At 37.3% G+C, this 19,237-nt stretch overlaps 2 protein-coding genes across 2 annotated transcripts in view; one reads left to right on the top strand and one right to left on the bottom strand.

Annotated features, from left to right (window-relative positions):
- The window catches only part of LOC150084816 (protein arginine methyltransferase NDUFAF7, mitochondrial-like), a 115,782-nt gene extending 103,591 nt beyond the window's left edge, over positions 1 to 12,191 (bottom strand). Inside the window, exons 1-2 of the mRNA XM_090375564.1 lie at positions 11,880 to 12,191; positions 7,999 to 8,153 (exon numbers count right to left, since the gene is read on the bottom strand). Coding sequence (XP_090231690.1) covers positions 7,999 to 8,153; positions 11,880 to 12,003 — 279 coding nt within the window. The 5' untranslated portion in view covers positions 12,004 to 12,191. The remainder of the gene's footprint in view (positions 1 to 7,998; positions 8,154 to 11,879) is intronic.
- A 223-nt stretch (positions 12,192 to 12,414) lies between these two features.
- Positions 12,415 to 19,237, top strand: part of LOC150084815 (ERO1-like protein beta) — a 217,396-nt gene continuing 210,573 nt past the window's right edge. Inside the window, exon 1 of the mRNA XM_090375563.1 lies at positions 12,415 to 12,792. Within this exon, the coding sequence (XP_090231689.1) occupies positions 12,682 to 12,792 (111 nt within the window). The 5' untranslated portion in view covers positions 12,415 to 12,681. The remainder of the gene's footprint in view (positions 12,793 to 19,237) is intronic.

Raw genomic sequence — 19,237 nt, 5'->3', positions numbered from 1 at the left:
GGAACAACTAGTAGGAGCCAGACGTGTTCAAAGCCGCTAAGTGGATTTTTCTTATTTATTGATTTGAAATTATTGGTTTTCTAAAACTTTTGATTTAAATTTAGTAGTATAGCATTATTTTGTGATTTTCTGATTAATCTGGTGTATTTATTCTTTACTTGGCCTTGTAATTGCATAAAAGTATCGGTAAAGGTATCAAAATCCACGTGTTACAAGTTGCAACTCCGCTGAACGAGAAGTTTTTTAGCCATATTTAGCCGCTTTATTGAATATTTTTTACATCAAATTATTTTCTGTAAGTAGCTTATAGACCTAGTAAGGATCGTTAGTTTATTCTGAATTGAGACAGCAAGATTTGAAAGTTAATTAGTACTTAAGTGTCCGTAGATTTACCGTTCGTAACTTGTCGCTTTCGTCATAGATAGTGTTAGTACAGTATAGGTTATAATATTGTCAGTTGATCGGTAGAATATATTAAACTTGTTGAACTTCATTGTCAATTAAACTGTACTTTTAACTAAATACATATAACGACTTAGATTACAAATGTAACATAATTAATTAATACATAACTGATACGGAAGTTATATAAAGGGAACTCGTAGATAATTAATACTTGACACTGAAAATATATATACCGTTACAACTGTGTTGGGATACAAGTTTAGGGTTATAATTTTGAACTGAAATTGAAATTTTATTGAAATCAATAGAAATCATGACTCAGACCTGAGCAGCAAAGTAAAAGGCTCAAGCTAATGGAAGTACTGTGGCTCAGAGGAGAACTGAGGGGGGCAGTTGCCTTCTGAATCACAGCCTTTTAAAATGCACTCCTTGCATGATGTTTGTGGAGCATTCAGGTACAGGACATGATATTGCCATGGGGGATGTCTTTGTGTGTGCGCGATGCAAGAAGTGTATAGAAATCAGGCAACAACTCAGCGTTGTTATGGGCCTGAATGAGAGCTTGAAGGACAGGGTGGATGCACTCGAAAGAACTAAATTCAGGTGCCCATCAAGCTCTCAGCTGCCTAAATCAACGCCAGAGCATGCACTTGGTCATCACGCAACACAGCGGCAACCCCCAAGGCAGAATGCACTGGTCCCACAGGAACTAGTAGTTGTTGGTGACTATTGTCAGGGAAATGGGGAACATGCTTTGTAAAAAGGACAAGTGGAACAGGACAAGGGTATGTCTGCAAGGGGCAAGGTTTGATGACATTGAAGAGTGGATATCATCTTTTAAGGGCACAAAAGGTGATATAGTTGTACACGTTAGCCTAATGATATCAAGAGTAGGAGACCAGCAGAATTACTTCACAAGCACAGGTCACTGTTGAAAAAAAGCTGTGAATTAGGGTTGAATTTGAAAGTGTCTGCAATTCTGCACAGACACAATAAGAGGGAGTATATGATGAGAGCCTTGTCAATCAATTCGGCCATGGAAAGATTGTGCAAGGCTCAAGAGGTAGAATTTTTTTCAGCCTGGACGGTACTTGTTAAGAGGAGGGACTGCTTCTACAGGGATGGGATACACTTAAATAGAAAGGGTGCAAGAATATTTGCTGATGCTATCGAGGCAGTGTTAGGTGGGTCGGAAAACTGCCAGCTTGGAGGGAGGCAAAGACTAATAGATTAACAGTAACCACTGGCAGAGGTGAAAGAGATTCTTGCACTGCTTCTATTGGAATGAGCAGAAGCCTGAAAAACAAGTTGCAGGATATTTCAGAGACTGCTGGGAGTCATTGCGGTACAAGTAAACACATGAATTGTGTTAGGGTAACTAAGAATAGAAACAGGTGCATGTATACTTGCGAGTACAGCAATGCTAGGAGTTTAGTAAATAAATTTGATGAATTTGAGGTATTGCTCAAAACATCAAAGGCAGATATTTTTGGGATTTCAGAGACGTGGTGTCACACAGATATAAGGAATGTAGAACTGGAATTTGGGGAGTACAACATCTACAGAAAGGATAGACAGGATAGGAAGGGAGGAGGGGTTATGCTATTAGTTAAGAAACACATAAAATCCAAGGAAGTGAAGCCAGTCGACATCGCTGGACAGTGCAGTGTCAGGTCAGTTTGGTGTGATATAAGCATTGGGAGATCAAAATTGAGTAGGAGTGTGCTATAGGCCTAATGACTCTGATGAGTATAATAAGAAACTGTACATGGAAATAGAGTGGGCCAATAAATCAGAGAGTCTTATAACAGGGGATTTTAATTTCCCAGATATTGACTGGAATTTGGGGGCTGGTCACTCACACACTAGCAAGGCTTTTGTGGATTTATTGGATGATCGTTTTCTACATCAGCATGTTCGGGAGGCAACTAGAGGGAGTAATACTCTTGATTTGATTATCAGTAGTGATTCTTCATGCATTAAGAATCTGCAGATAAATGAACCACTAGGTGGCAGTGATCACAGTGTGCTCAAGTGGGATTTACTCAAAGAGGTAACTACCATTAGGGGCAAAGGGAAGGGTTATTGCTTTCATAAAGGCGACTATGATGGACTGAGACAGTATTAAAATTCTATACGGTGGGACGAACTGATGATGTTACCAACAGCAAATTCAAAATGGAAAGCATTCAAAGAACTTATCTTGGAAGCTACTAGGCTTTACATACCAACTAAGAAATATTGTTCAAGGCTTAGGCCTAAATGGATGTCAGATGAACTAATGAGAAATATGGCAGAGAAGAAAAATGCATGGGATACATACAAGTTGATCTGTAACCAAGTTACAAAGGAGGTTAGGCAGGCGAAGGCAGATTACGAGAAATCTTTGGCAAGGGATGCTTTTTTTTTTTTTTTTTTTGGTAGTTGTTGGCGCATCGGCTTCTGTGGCCATAATGCACCTCCCAAGGTTTTTGCAGTGCTTTGATCCAAGCCCGAGGTGGGATTCGAACCTGCGACCTTTGGGTTGCCAGGCAGGCACTTTACCCACCTGGCTAAGCTGGTCGGCAGGCAACGGATGCAAAGAAAAACAGCAAAGAGTTCTTTACTCATGTAAATTCTAGAAGGAAGGGGATGAATCAGATTGATCCACTTGATATCGATGGGTCAACTGTTGATGATCCTGCTCAGGTAGCTAACAAACTAAATGAATATTTTGCATCGACATTCACACATGAGGAGTTATTCAGCGAGGGGAATGCCAGAGGTGTATCCAACTCTGGCAGTAAGCTAGAGAATCTTGTAATAACTGAGAGTAAAGTGGAGGAGAAATTGTTGAAGATAAATACAAGAAAGGCACCTGGGGTGGAATGGATCTATCCAGTTCTTTTAAAGGAGGCAGCAAAGGAAGTAAGCAAACCCTTAGCCATAATTATGAGAGCTTCCTTGGACTCAGGGGAAGTACCCATGGACTGAAGATGTGCAAATCTGACCCCAATTCATAAAGGAGGATCAAAGGGTGACAAGTAATTATACACCTGTTAGTTTAACTTCTGTTCCTGGAAAATTAATGGAGGCACTGGTTAAAGAAGCAGTGCAGGATCATCTAGACAAGATTTCAGTTATAGCTCAGACACAGCTTGGTTTTGTTAAGGGGAAGTCTTGCCTGACCAATTTGATTGGATACTATGATGCAATCACAAAAGAACTGGATGCAGGGAATAACTTTGATATTATATACTTGGATCTTAAAAAGCTTTTGATACTGTTGCACATGGAAGACTGCTGCACAAATTGGAGCAGTGTGGCATTGGAGGCAAATTGCGGCTATGGATAAAGGGGTGGTTGAGGGGAAGAAGACGGAAAGTGGTAATCAATGGAAACTGCTCATTGGGGACTAATTTTATTAGTGGAGTCCCTCAGGGTTCAGTGTTAGGTCCATTATTGTTTTCTGTATTTATAAATGATATTGATGATGGTATATCAAGCTTAATGTCCAAGTTTGCAGACGATATGAAGGTTGGCAGGGTTGCAAGGACACTACTGACACTATGCTGCTGCAACAGGATCTGGAAAGGTTGAGCACATGGGCTGAGAGGTGGCAAATAAAGTTTAACATTGACAAATGAAAAGTACTACATATGGGAAACAGCAATGTATCAACTCTGTGGTACTACACTGACAGTGGTAGAGAATGAAAGGGACCTGGAGGTGGTTGTGCAGGCAGATATGAAGTTCTCTGAGCAGTGCAGACAGGCTGCAAGAATAGCTCATGGGTATTGTCAATGATATATAGGAATTTTTCTAGCAGGGATAAGGAGGTGATTATTCCCTTGTATAATAGTCAGGCCACACCTAGAGTACTGTATACAGGTCTGGAGGCCTCATTTCAAGAAGGATGTAGAACTGCTGGAACGAGTACAGAGAAGGGCAACAAGATTAGTGAATGAAACAAAGGGGTGCTCTTACGAAGAAAGGCTTAAGTTTTGCAAATTACAGTGTCTGGAGACTAGGCACCAGCGAGGTGATCTGATAGAGGTGTATAAAGCCTTGAATGGTTTGAGCATGCTCAATGCTGATGGGATTCTTCCTCTTGATCAGAATAATCATCTGAGAGGGCATAAATTCAAATTGAGGAAAGACAGATGTAGGATAGACGTTGGTGGTGGAACAGACTTCCATCCCTTGTCGTGGAAGTTGATAGCCTAAATACGTTTATGGCTCAGCTGGACAGGTATTTCGAATGCACAGAGGGGTGAAGTGGAAGTGGTTTTTTTTTTTTTTTTGGCTGATGCTGCATAAGCTTGCTTTCTTGCATCAAATGCCTCTACTAATGCTAATGCTAATATAGCATCAGCCAAAAAAAATAAAAACACACACCCCTTCTCTTTTCACCCATCCATTTGCTCCAAATGTTTGTCTAGTTGCCATGAATCTGTTTAAACTATCACCTTCTACAACGGCAGATGGACGTTTATTCCAGCAATCAACCACCCACTGGCTAAAGGCAAACTTCCACACATCTATCCTACAACTGTCTTTCCTCAATTTGAATTTATGTCCTCTCAGGCAATTATTCTGAGCAAGAGGAAGAATCCCATTAGCATTGAGAATGCTCAAATCATTCAAGGCTTTATACACCTCAATCAGATCACCTCGCAGGTGCCTATTCTCCAGTACATCACCATAATTTGCAAAAATTAAGCCTTTCTTCGTAAGAACAACCCTTTGCTCCATTCACTAATCTTATTTTCCTTCTCTGTACTCGTTTCTGACAGCTCTACATCCTTCTTAAAATTCGGCCTTGAGACCTGTATACAGTACTTAAGGTGTGGCCTGACCATTGCCTTATACAAGGGATAATCCCCTCCTTATTCCTGCTAGAAAAATTACTGTATATCATTGACAAGACATCATGAGCTACTCTTTCAGGCTGTCTGCACTGCTCAGGAAACTTCATATTTGCTGCACAATTACCTGCAGGTCCTTTTCATTCTCTACCACTGTCAGTGTAGTACCACAGAGTTGATAAATTACTCTGGGGTTACTGCTTCCCATATGTAGTACTTGACATTTCTCAATGTTAAACTTCAGTTGCCACCTCTCAGCCCATCTGCTCAACTTTTCTAGATCCTGTTGCAGCAGCGTACCGTCATATGTGTCATTAACAACTGTGCCAATCTTTATGTCGCCTGCAAACTTGAACATTAAGCCTGATATACCATCATCAATATCATTAATGAATACACAAAACAACAATGGACCCAACTCTGAACCCTGGGGGACTCCATTAATAACATTAGTCCATGAAGAGCAGTGTCCATTGATTACCACCCCTCTCTGTCTTCTCCCACTCAACCAATCCTTTATCCATAGCAGCAATTTGCCTCCAATGCCACACTGCTCCAATTTGCGCAGCAGTCTTCCAAGTGCAACAGTATCAAAAGCCTTTCTAAGATCCAAATATATGATATCAAAATTATTCTTTGCATCCAGTTCCTTTGTGACTACATCATAGTATCCAATCAAATTGGTCAGACAAGACTACCCCTTAACAACCCATGCTGCGATTGAGCTATAACTGAAGTCTTGTCTAGATGATCCTGCAATGCTTCTTTAACCTGTGCCTCCATTAATTTCTCTGGAACAGAAGTTAAACTAACAGGTCTGTAATTACCTGTGTCTCCCTTTGATCCTCCTTTGTGATTGGGTCACATTTGCACATTTCCAGTCCATGGGTATCTCCCCTGCGTCCAAGGAAGCTCTCATAATTATAGCCAAGGGTTTGCTTACTTCCTTTAATATAACTGGATAGATGCCATCAACCCCACGTGCCTTTCTTATGTTTATCTTCAACAATTTCTCCTCCACTTTCCTCTCAGTTATTAGAAGTTTATCTTTAATACACCTCTGGCATTCCCCTCCCTGAATAACTCTACATGTGTGAATATAGATGCACAATATTCATTTAGTTTGTTAGCTATCTGAGCAGGATCATCAACAGTTGAACCATTGATATCAAGTGGACCAATGTGATTCATCCCCTTCCTTTACATAAGTAAAGAACTCTGTGCTGTTTTTCTTTGCATCCTTTGCCAAAGATTTCTCGTAATCTACCTTTGCCTGCCTAACCTCCTTTGTGTCTTGGTTACAGACCACCTTATATCTATCATAGGCTTCTGTGTCCCCTGTTAATTTATATGTATCCCATGCATTTTTCTTCTCTGCCTCATGTCTAATGAGTTCATCAAACATCCATTTAGACCTAAATCTTGAACAATATTTCTTAGTTGGTATGAAAAGCCCAGTAGCTTCCAAGATTCTTTCTTTGAATACTTCCTATTTTGAATTTGCTGTTGGTAACATCATCAGTTGGTCCCACCGTATAGAATTTAAATACTGTCTCAGACCACCGTAGTCACCTTTACGAAAGCAAAAACCTTTCCCTTTACCCCTGATGGTAGTTACATCTTTAAGTAAATCCCACTTCAGCACATTGTGACCACTGCCGACCAGTGGTTCCTTTATCTGCAGATTCTGAATGCATGAAGAATCACTACTGATTATCAGATCACGAGTATTACTCCACTCCCTCTAGTTGCCTCCTGAACATGCTGCTGTAAAAAACAATCATCCAATAAATCCACTAAAGCCTCTTGCTAGTGTGTGAGTGACCAACCCATAAATTCCAGTCAATCTCTGGGAAATTAAAATCCCCCATTATAAGACACTCTGATTTACTGGCCCACTATTTCTCTGCACAATTGTTCATTATACTCATCAGATTCATTAGGCCTATAACACAAGCCTACTCTCATTTTTCCTTTCCCAGTGCTTATGTCACACTAAACAGATGCAACATTGCATTGTGCACCAACAAAAAACATAAAATAATGAACCAATGTATACTCCTCACCATGACTTATGGAAGTGAAACGTGAGCACTCACCAAAAGAATGAAGAGAAGCTGAAAACTACGCAGCAAAGAATGGAACGAATTATATTAGAAATCAGACTGTTATATAAGAAGAGAAACATGTGGATTAGGCAGCAAACACAAATCAAGGATATTCTAATCAAAACTAAAGAACTGAAGTAGAATTGGGCAGGACACATAGCTCGAAGATATGAGGACAGATGGATTAAGAAAATAACAGAATGGTACTCAAGAGGAGCTGAAAGAAAACCTAGAAGACAACAATGGAGAAAGAGATGAAAGTTGAGAGTTTGTGGGTTATAAATGGATGTCCATTGCACAAAACAGAAGGAACTAGAAAGTCTCTGGATTGGCCTTCATCCTGCAGTGGATTGAAAATGGCTGATGATGATGAACAGTCCCTTCTACAAAAGATAACCTTACCTCTATCAGATTTGTGCTACAACAGAGTACTACTGATAGTTTAGCTTTCACAATTTCAGTTAATCATCAGGAATTTGTACTTAGAGCAATACTGCAGAAAATATCAAGCACCATTATCATGAACATTTTATGTATCATGGTAACTTCAATTTATTAAGCACTATGTGTGTATTTGCTGTTTTACAGTTTGAAAAAATTTCCACATATAAAATGAAGAAACCACCAACTACACTTACTGACATAGGATTTGTCAATATTTCTTTCATATACTCTGCAACAGTCATAGGTCCTGTTGCTGATATCCGAGATCTCATTTGGTGAACAAGTTTGGTCTCTTTTGATTTAGGCTGAGCTTGGGTTGATGCATTTCTCTTGAAAGTTCCATTTGTTTCTGAAAAAAAAATTATATAAAACTGTGCATGAATGCAAAAGGTACTGAACAAACAGGTATTTTTATATTTATATAAAAATATGCTTGCAAAGGATGACAAAAACAGGTGTTACAAATATAGAGTTCCTCACTCCACTATATTGATTTTGTAAGTATTGATGAAAAGAAAACTATCACTGTTTCCTAAGTGACTGACAAGAAAAAAATCTTAAGCTAGTGGAATGTTCTACAGCTTTATTTTTATAATTTCATTTTTATTCCATTTTACAAATTTCTGCATCTTTCAAAAGCACTAGCTGCAAATGAGACAAGATGGTCTCAGCAATGATACTTGTCTTTTCATCAGTGCTCTCCAAAATATTCTCTCTTAAAATCATTTGTGATGTGTCAAATGCACATGTTTTTAAACATGTATCACATAAAAATCACATTTGGGTTTTTAGAATAAAACATGGCAAAAACTGTGTTTTAAAAGATTTTCTCTAAATTTTTCAATGATATACATTTGACCTATGAATCAGAAACAAATACAGTAAATTCCCATTTTAGTGCTTTCGAAAGGCCTGGCCCCACCCAAAGGGCATGCTAAAAAATTATTTTCATATTATTTAATTACTATAATGATAAATTATATTCCAAATTATAATAGAAATTAGAAAAAAAATTTATTTCACATGAAATAATTTGGAAAATTTTCTTAACTTAACCTTAAAAAATATATGATGTTTTGAACATTTTCATAAGCCTGAAGTAACTTTGATTTTAGTAAAATGTTCCAAAATGGCCTTAATCTGCAAAATTAAAACCTTTTTTTTTTGTCTAATTTTCACACGATAATCTTGCAAATTACCTTAGCCAAGTCTAACTTAAAACAACTATGATGTGAATACAGTTTCAAAAAAACATTCCTGAAAGTAAATAAAAAAAAAAAAAAAAAAAATTCTGACATATTTGCAACAGCAGTTTATGGAAACAGACAAAAATGTTAACCACTGAAACCATGTACAAATTAATAATATATCAATCAACAGTATCAGTCAATAGCAACATTTTGAAAAGTAAATTTAGCATGAGCAGTTTGGAATTTGTACAGCACACTTTAACCCAAAATTTTGATTGCATATCACATAAACATATAAATCAGAGGGTCTGCATAAATTTTTTATGCAAACCCTACAAGCTCGGACATTATGCATAAAAAATTGATGCAGAAGTGAAACTCTCAAGCACATATTGTGATTATTTGAAATTCAAATAAACCTTGTTTAATAAAGGTGATTCAAATTCATGCAGCCCACATTGTAGGTGTCAATTTATCATCAACAAATTGACACAATTTGATTCTACCGTTATAACAGTAGCACTCTTCATGTCCAAGTGCCCAATAGTTGTTGTTATATATTAGCTTTCAGTCATCAACCAGCAGAGTTTTGTTTACAAAGAAGATGGCAGATTATTTTTCCAGCACAGCACATGTTCATAATCAAACGTCCATGATTACGAATTTTTATCTTCTGAGCCACTTAAAAGGAATGATACACAGTAACAATCTTCACATATCGGAAGAATTAAATCAATATCAAATCATTTTTACAAAATGATTTGATATTGATTTAATGATAACCGTTTAATGATAAGATGTGTTTTGGTTTGAGAAAATTAAGTCAACAACACAAGTTTTGTGTTCATTATATGAACACATTATATAGTAAGAAAACTGGTAGGATTACTGTAAACAATGAAACACAGAACAAGTTGTTTTTTATTTGGTTTTTAAGAGCATTAGCAACTAAGGCCATATTGCTCTGGGAAATGCGGTGGTCATTCCCTGACCTTTCTGTATTCTCCGTATTTAGTGGTGACGGGCTCGAACCCCAGTCTAATCAAGAAGCGTGTGCTATGCACTGCTGCTCCTTCCCACCTGGCTATGGAGGCACCCCACAGAACAAGTGAGGCAGGCATACCATTAAAGTCTGAAAAATTCCTGTTATTGTGCTTGCTATGAATTACATATTTTACATCCATTTGTTTAGAAGGTGCTATGTTGACATCTGTAACTAAAGCCCTCCAAATTACAAGAAATCACAAATAAAGAAAAAAAAAAACCAGCAGTCAGTGTTGACATGGCCTGAAAAAAATGAACACACATACACATTTGAACATGCTGGTTTTAGGAATCGTTAGGTTTCTGGACACAACAGTGACTCAGACCACAATTTTCATGTTGTGGGAGCTGAAAAACCTGGAATAATTAATTGGAGAAAACCCTACTTCCTCTGTCTTAGACAAAGATAACTGCAGTCCTGATTGAAGAGGCTTTTACAAATTCCTCCAGTCTACAAAGGGAATGAATCCCCTTTAACAAACACCTATACAGTCAACTTTCCTACTAAGTGTATTCTAATGGGAAATTCAACATTCACAGCATTAGTATAGTCCAAAGAAACCTAAAAAGTATGTGCAATGTGTGTGATAGCCCTATAATGAGTTCAACAAAAGTTAACAGGAACTTTTTTTTTCAGTGAGAGGGCAGTTACTGGTATAATATATATTTGTATAAGCCTGAGAACTTTGTTACCACAAATCAATAATAACAAGATTTCCCAGAAGGGATAACTATTTTTCAAAATGACACACCTCCTCATTACCTTCTACAAATGAAAAATTATTTAAATTGGCAATTACCAAGCCACTAGATCAGCCATGGCAGTCCACTTAAGTGTCTCCTTGTTCACCAGACCTAACCCCACTTAGCTTCCTTCTGTGGGCATTTTTCATCTACCATAATTCATCAACAAACTAAAGGATGTGATTACTACTGATATCAGACAAAACTTCTGATATGCTTTATAAAGTGTGGAAAGAAAGTGAATTTTGTTGCAATGCCTACCACATTACCTCTGGTACCCATATTGAGCATCTGTAAACTTAATGCATTTCATTTCATTGTTATATCATTTGTTTTTCTTCGGCATGAAAACAATCATGATATATATGTGAAGTTTACTACTTTGTAACAATCTTGTATACAAGACTTGCTCCAAATTCCTTTTGACACTTAGGAAATGTCTACAATAAAAATTTATTTTGCTTATAGGCATTCATGATTTTGGCAGGAGTTTATTTGAAGGGAGGAAAAGCATCTTTGTTTTATCTTTTGTTTATTAATAAATTATGCACTGACATAGTTTACCTTCACTGGTGGCAGAAGCGTCATTTTTACTTTTTTATTATTTTAATTTTTTAAATAAAGTACAAATGGAGTGAAAACTTTACAACTGTTACTGAATTACTGAATTTCGCTAGCTAATTTTCTACGACAATTAGTCATTTACCAAACTAAACAACTCGATACATGCATATATGTAAAATCAGTGGTAAATAAGAGTGGGCTTACTGATCTATATTATAGCAAACTTGAACAAAAATGTTTAATGTTTTTTAACTGAAGAACTGAAATAGTCAGGAGAAACAATGAAGACTTCTGCTCAAGTTGGCTGTAACCAGACGCTTTGTGGTTACTTTCCACGAAATATTTATCAAGAGTAAACGACAATTTAGCATTAGTAAACCATATTTGAACGAAGGTATCCTATTTCATATTCTGCTTCTCTAACCACCACAGTTCATCCAATATTAAAGCAATTTTGCATATACGTAAAAGTTAAAATGCATCATAATCAGCATTACTCAGCCAATTTATAATTTTCATATATATTTATTTACCTGCGAGAAGTATGGATGATAAGTTATAAACCTGACGACTGAACCTAGTTTTTATAGGTGTTAAATTTCTTCTTATGTAAGAAGACAACAATGCCCTGGGAGTATATGAAATTGAAGCATTCATTGCGCAAAATAATTTAGAAGAACGGTGAATTACAGTTCTCAGTATTTAAAGTGAAGAAGACAAAGAAAGATAATAGTGCAAATATAAGAAAATCACGTTAAAACTGGAGAACCGATCATAAACCTTTGCCAACATTAGTATTCGCCTTCCTCCATACAATCAGAAGAAAATATTAAATGCAGAAAAAGGTCACGTTGCGCACGTAGTCCAAAGACGCCAATAGCGGAAGTAGAGGGCTCTTATATATATTATTATTATTATATATTACCTTTAATTTTATATATAGTTACATTTTATCTTCTGTTAGTCAGCTTTAATAATGGGACCATCCTTATTATTTAATTTTGTCAACTTAATAAGCTTATTAAAACATCTAGTGAAACGTCAACTTCCGTTCCCGCACACAGATGACACGCTTTGAACTGTAAACACCTGCGGTGTCGTAGCATTTTAAATCGTGAGTCAATCCTTTCGCTTTGACAGTTCTGTAGCTATTCGGGTCTCGTATCACGACTTTTATTACAAAATTTAAACTGACTTGTAAAGGATATATATATTTTTTACAACAGATGCATATATGTTACTTCTCTCCTTTGAAGTATTAATACTGACTTACAGTATTAAAGGCGGTCTCCATTTAAAACTTTTAAGTAAGATTTCGGGTTTAGGAAGTTATTCATGGGAAAAACGTTAGTATTGTTTTTAATAGCATTTCTCGAGATAGCATTGTATCCATTTTTTCTATGCAGTGGCGCAGACGAAAACGAAACAAAGCGATGCTTTTGCAAGGTAAATATACTGTTTAATTTTCTCAAATTCTCTTAGTATGATTATTTCTTCGATACCCGGTTCCGGGTAGTACCATTGCTTAACTGATACACTTTATGTGCCACCCCATTTTTGCTATCATTTTACTATATACTGCGAGCGTTACTTTCTTGGATATTGTTTTTCACAAGGCACACAGTCATATGTGATTTTTTCTTTCTCTCTCGGTTCTTATTTTGTAAGAGAAACGGAAAAGTGATAGAGGCAATTCTGTACTGAACTTTGGTGTTTGCCCACATACAATTTATGACGGCAAATATTTTATAACTTTTCAAACTTCTGCCGTTTTTTGAAGATCAAGGAAGTTATTTAGGACGTGCGCAGCATATTTTAATGCAATTTTATGTAGGTATTTGTATAATATAATACTAAGTACATCTTACTAAGTACAGTCTGACCATGTGGGAAATTTCGCATACGAAATTTCTTAAGGTCATAACCATATTGTACTTTTTTTTTTTTTTTTTTTTTAATAATCTTGTTTCCTGGTTATCATCTAACTTCTGCCACTACAATTGTTATCTTAAACTTAAAACACAAACATTTTAAAATAAAATTAATGATGAAAAATTCATTGTTTGAAATTAGGAAACAGTAATTTTATTATGAATTAAAAACTGTCTTAGTAAAAATAAAGGACCATATGCAAGTGATTCATGGAGGTAAAATCCAAAATTTGCATCATTATTGAATTTAGTACAGTATTAGTAATGGAAACATGATGCAAGGAAGTAAAGGTTATAGAGCATCTGCCAATAAATAAATAATCTGCTTCAGTTGCCCATTGCTTCTAATAATTTGATCTTGAAGGAAAGCTGGATAATAGAATCCTGTTCAAGTAATCCAGGCCTGGAAACAAAACCCAACTTTGCATTACGTTTTCATGGTTAAGTTTTTCACATGGACTTTTTCTCATATATAGAAACCATGAGCACATTTTCAAATGGACTGATCAGCTATTAGCACTTCCCATTACAAAAAAAAAAAGTTGTCACTGCCTTTGCAAAATGTCTAGTATGTACCTGTAGACAAAGGCAATAAATTTCATGCATTAAGAATCTGCAGGTAAATGAACCACTAGGTGGCAGTGATCAGTGTGCTGAAGTGGGATTTACTCAAAGAGGTAACTACCATTAGGGGTAAAGGGCAGGGTTATTGCTTTCATAAAGGCGACTACGATGCACTGAGACAGTATATAAATTCTATACAGTGGGACCAACTGATGATGTTGCCAACAGCAAATTCAAAATGGGAAGCATTCAAAGAACTTAACTTGGAAGCTACTAGGCTTTACATACCAACTAAGAAATATTGTTCAAGGTTTAGGCCTAAGTGGATGTCAGATGAACTAATGGGACATATGGCAGAGAAGAAAAATGCATGGGATACATACAAATTAACACGTGACACAGAAGCCTATGATAGATACAAGTTGATCTGTAACCAAGTTACAAAGGAGGTTAGGCAGGCGAAGGCAGATTACGAGAAATCTTTGGCAAGGGATGCAAAGAAAAACAGCAAAGAGTTCTTTACTTATGTAAACTCTAGAAGGAAGGGGATGAATCAGATTGGTCCACTTGATACCGATGGGTCAACTGTTGATGATCCTGCTCAGGTAGCTAACAAACTGAATAAATATTTTGCATCGACATTCACACATGAGGAGTTATTCAGCGAGGGGAATGCCAGAGGTGTATCCAACTCTGGCAGTAAGCTAGAGAATCTTGTAATAACTGAGAGTAAAGTGGAGGAGAAATTGTTGAAGATAAATACAAGAAAGGCACCTGGGGTGGAATGGATCTATCCAGTTCTTTTAAAGGAGGCAGCAAAGGAAGTAAGCAAACCCTTAGCCATAATTATGAGAGCTTCCTTGGACTCAGGGGAAGTACCCATGGACTGAAGATGTGCAAATCTGACCCCAATTCATAAAGGAGGATCAAAGGGTGACAAGTAATTATACACCTGTTAGTTTAACTTCTGTTCCTGGAAAATTAATGGAGGCACTGGTTAAAGAAGCAGTGCAGGATCATCTAGACAAGATTTCAGTTATAGCTCAGACACAGCTTGGTTTTGTTAAGGGGAAGTCTTGCCTGACCAATTTGATTGGATACTATGATGCAATCACAAAAGAACTGGATGCAGGGAATAACTTTGATATTATATACTTGGATCTTAAAAAGCTTTTGATACTGTTGCACATGGAAGACTGCTGCACAAATTGGAGCAGTGTGGCATTGGAGGCAAATTGCTGCTATGGATAAAGGGGTGGTTGAGGGGGAGAAGACAGAGAGTGGTAATCAACGGACACTGCTCATTGTGGACTAATGTTATTAGTGGAGTCCCTCAGGGTTCAGTATTGGGTCCATTATTGTTTTTTGTATTTATAAATGATATTGATGATGGTATATCAAGCTTAATGTCCAAGTTTGCAGACGATACGAAGGTTGGCAGGGTTGTCAAGGACACTACTGACACTCATCATCATCATCATCAGCCATTTTCAATCCACTGCAGGATGAAGGCCTCTCCAGCAACTTTCCAGTGCCTTCTGTTTTGAGCACTGGCCATCCATTTATTACTCAAAAACTCATGAATTTCATCTATCCATCTCCGCCTTTGTCTTCCAGGTTTTCTTCTAGCTCCTCTTGGGTACCATTCTGTTATTTTCTTAGTCCATCTGTCATCATGTCTTCTAGCTATGTGTCCTGCCCAAGACCATTTTAGTTCTTTAGTTTTGATAAGAATGTCCTTTACTTGAGTTTGCTGCCTAATCCATGTGTTTCTCTTCTTATCTAACAGTCTAATTCCCAATATAATTCGTTCCATTCTTCGCTGTGTAGTTCTTAGCTTCTCTTCCATTCTTTTGGTGAGTGCCCAAGTTTCACTTCCATAAGTCATGGTGGGGAGTATACATTGATTCATTATTTTACGTTTCAGACAAACTGGGATATTGCTCTTCAGTATGTGACTATATTTCCTGAATGCTATCCATCCAAAATTTATTCTTCTCTTGACTTCCAGCCATTTATCATTATTACAGCTAATAACTTGTCCCAGATAAGTATATGATTCCACCTTTTCAATTACTGCTCCTTCAATCATTATTTCCCTTTCCGTGGCATACCTGTTCATCATTACTTTTGTTTTAGCCATATTCATCTTTAGTCCAAAATCCTTACTAACTGTACATAACTGATTAAGATTTTCCTCTAATTCTTTGGGATCGTGGCTTATGACTACAATGTCATCTGCAAATCGTAAATGGTTTAGGTACTCTCCGTTCACATTGACTCCTTTCTGCGACCAGTCTAATCTTCTGAAAGCTTCCTCAAGGGCAGCAGTAAACAGCTTCGGAGATATTGTGTCTCCTTGTCGAACTGGAAAGGTTGAGCAGATGGGCTGAGAGGTGGCAAATGAAGTTTAACATTGACAAATGTAAAGTACTACATATGGGGAAACAGCAACCCCAGAGAAATGTATCAATTCTGTGGTACTACACTGATAGTGGTAGAGAATGAAAGGTACCTGGGGGTGGTTGTGCAGGCAGATATGAAGTTTTCTGAGCAGTGCAGACGGGCTGCAAGAGTAGCTCATGGTGTATTGTCAATGATATATAGGAATTTTTCTAGCAGGGATAAGGAGGTGATTATTCCCTTGTATAAGGCAATGGTCAGACCACACCTAGAGTACTGTATACAGGTCTGGAGGCCTCATTTCAAGAAGGATGTAGAGATGCTGGAACGAGTACAGAGAAAGGCAACAAGATTAGTGAATGGAACAAAGGGGTGCTCTTACGAAGAAAGGCTTAAGTTTTGCAAATTACAGTGTGTGGGGACTAGGCACCAGCGAGGTGATCTGATAGAGGTGTATAAAGCCTTGAATGGTTTGAGCATGCTCAATGCTGATGGGATTCTTCCTCTTGCTCAGAATAATCACCTGAGAGGGCATAAATTCAAATTGAGAAAAGACAGATGTAGGATAGATGTGAGGAAATTTGCCTTTAGCCAGCAGGTGGTTGGTTGGTGGAATAGACTTCCATCCCTTGTCGTGGAAGTTGATAGCCTAAATAAGTTTAAGGCTCGGCTGGACAGGTATTTCGAACGAACAGAGGGGTGAAGTGGAAGTGGTTATTTTTTATTTATTTATTTATTTTTTTTTTTTGGCTGATGCTGCATAAGCTTGCTTTCTTGCATCAAATGCCTCTACTAATGCTAAATGCTAATGCTAATTTACAATTATTGCCTCTGTCTATATGCAAGTAATTATTTTTGCATGAATTTGATTTATTTGTTACCAAAAGGGAAGCGAATAGCACTTTTGAAATGTCTGACCACATAAATTCCAATTAATTTAAATTTCATTCTAATATGGGGAAGTGAGTAAAATTCTTTGAATTTATATATATATATATTTATTTATTTTATTATTTTTTTTATTCCTAAAAGGTTGCTTTGACCTCAGTTTCATCGTAAGCAGATTAAAGTTTTGTTGAAATAACTTTTTAACTTGTCATCACATTTCATTTAGTATCTTCAATTAAGGTGATTTAGCACCATATCATTTAGTCACAACTATGGTCCATATGTAGTACTACTTCAGTAAGCAGCATCAGTTTGCCAAATGCAGCAAATTGATTTTTATTATAATTTTTTAACTCTAAACTTTGTGTAAAGAATTCTCTCTAGGGACAGAGGTCTAAGTGACCATACACACATGCAGTTTTTAAAATTGGCAAAAAAAAAAAAAAAAAAAAAATTCAAAATTGTTCTTTTTGATGCCACCTTCATTTTCAATGACTATTATGAACAAAACTATAAATAATTCTATAATTTATCAAAAAATAATTAAAAATGTAATTTTAAATTTTTTTAAAACAAAACCCCCTTTTCTACACTTTAGACCTGTTGGCAAGTGAAATGCAAATCGAAAAACCCACATGTTAATCCACCCTGCCTATCTTGTGGGCAGGGTGATTAATGATGTTAATCAGGGTTATGCTACTTCATGAAGATGTAGAAACATTAGGCAGATGGGCTGGAATGTGGAAATCTGTGTTTAACATCGATAAATGCAAGGTACTGTGTTTGAACAGCAGTGATCAAGACAGTTAAGGTTATCTAGGGATAATTATGCTGTCCATCATGAAGTTCTTTGAGCAGTGTGGACAGGTTACTAGAACAACTTCACGGACTGTAAGGTATCAATCTTGCAAAATAGGAGATTTATGATTTAGAGTAGCCAGGTGAGCAGGAGCTGCAGCACACGCTTCTTGATTAGACCGGGGTTTGAGCCCGTGACCACCAAATACGGAGGATGCTGAAAGGTCAGGGAACGACCACCACATATCCCTGGAGCAATATGGCCTTAGTTGCTAATGCTCCTAAAAAAAAAAAAACCAAAAAACCAAATATGATATAGATTTAAAATATAGCAAAGGGAGATATTTTCTTTTAACATGAAATGAAATTGTTAAGTTAAGAGAGATACATAGTAAGTTTAGGCTGGGTGGCATGAGGAAGGAACTTAGCTACAGCCATCTGGTAAAACACAGACCCATGAGACAGAGGGAGTGCATACTACAGCGGAAATAACTAACAGGGGAAGGTGATGTGCTAGACAGCAGTAAAGGACGATGTTAACATAAATTTCAGTTTTAGGTATGGATTGTGAGAGAAATATAGGAAAGTCAATAAGTTAAACATGGAAATTCTAGGGGAACCTGAGATGAAATCGGAACGAAAAAGGGAAAGGGAGAAGAATGAAAACAAGCAAGGGCTGTCGAGAAGGACCCCGTGTGGCTTATATTAAAACAGATTCCAAACCTTCTGGGGGGAGAAGAAGAGGAACATGGAGGGTATACTGTTTCGGTTAAGGAACGGAAGCTGGGTGAACGAGAGAGAGTAGAATCCTAGAGGAGTTTCAGATTGGCGAAAAGTAAGAATAGAGGAGTTAGGAAGTTTCTTGGTGGTTCTTTCTCAAAAAAGTGAGGGAGAGATGAAATGAAGTAAGCAAGAAGAGAAGACGTAGAAGCGAGTGAGTGGGGAGGAGAAAGTGGGAGAACTATAAGTAAGGGAAAGGAGATGAAGTTAAAGTGCAGAAGAAATATCCTGCAAGAGATGGGAGAGTTTCCTTCTCTTGGGTGGGAGTAGGGCCATCCTCTAGGAAGGAAGAAATTGGGAATGCTGAGGAACCCTCAAATGGAAAAAATGAAGCCCCGAACGTTGCGCTGTGAAGTTGTTCTCGGTAAGGAAGGAGAACTGTGAAAGCGAAGATAAAAGTGGAGAACTCCTACAGTGTGTTGAAATAGTGCAAAGGGAAAGAAGATAATAGACAGTTAAGGCCACACAGAAGATAGAGGGACTACAGAACGTGGATGACGGGTCCAGACTGTTGACATGGCTAAAGG

The sequence above is a fragment of the Mastigoproctus giganteus genome, chromosome 6 (assembly GCF_048544385.1).
Source record: "Mastigoproctus giganteus isolate SK-2022 chromosome 6, ASM4854438v1, whole genome shotgun sequence".
Classification (NCBI taxonomy): Eukaryota; Metazoa; Arthropoda; class Arachnida; order Uropygi; family Thelyphonidae; genus Mastigoproctus; species Mastigoproctus giganteus.
The sequence above is the reverse complement of the archived record's forward strand: the minus strand, read 5'-3'. Positions and strand labels throughout refer to the sequence as shown.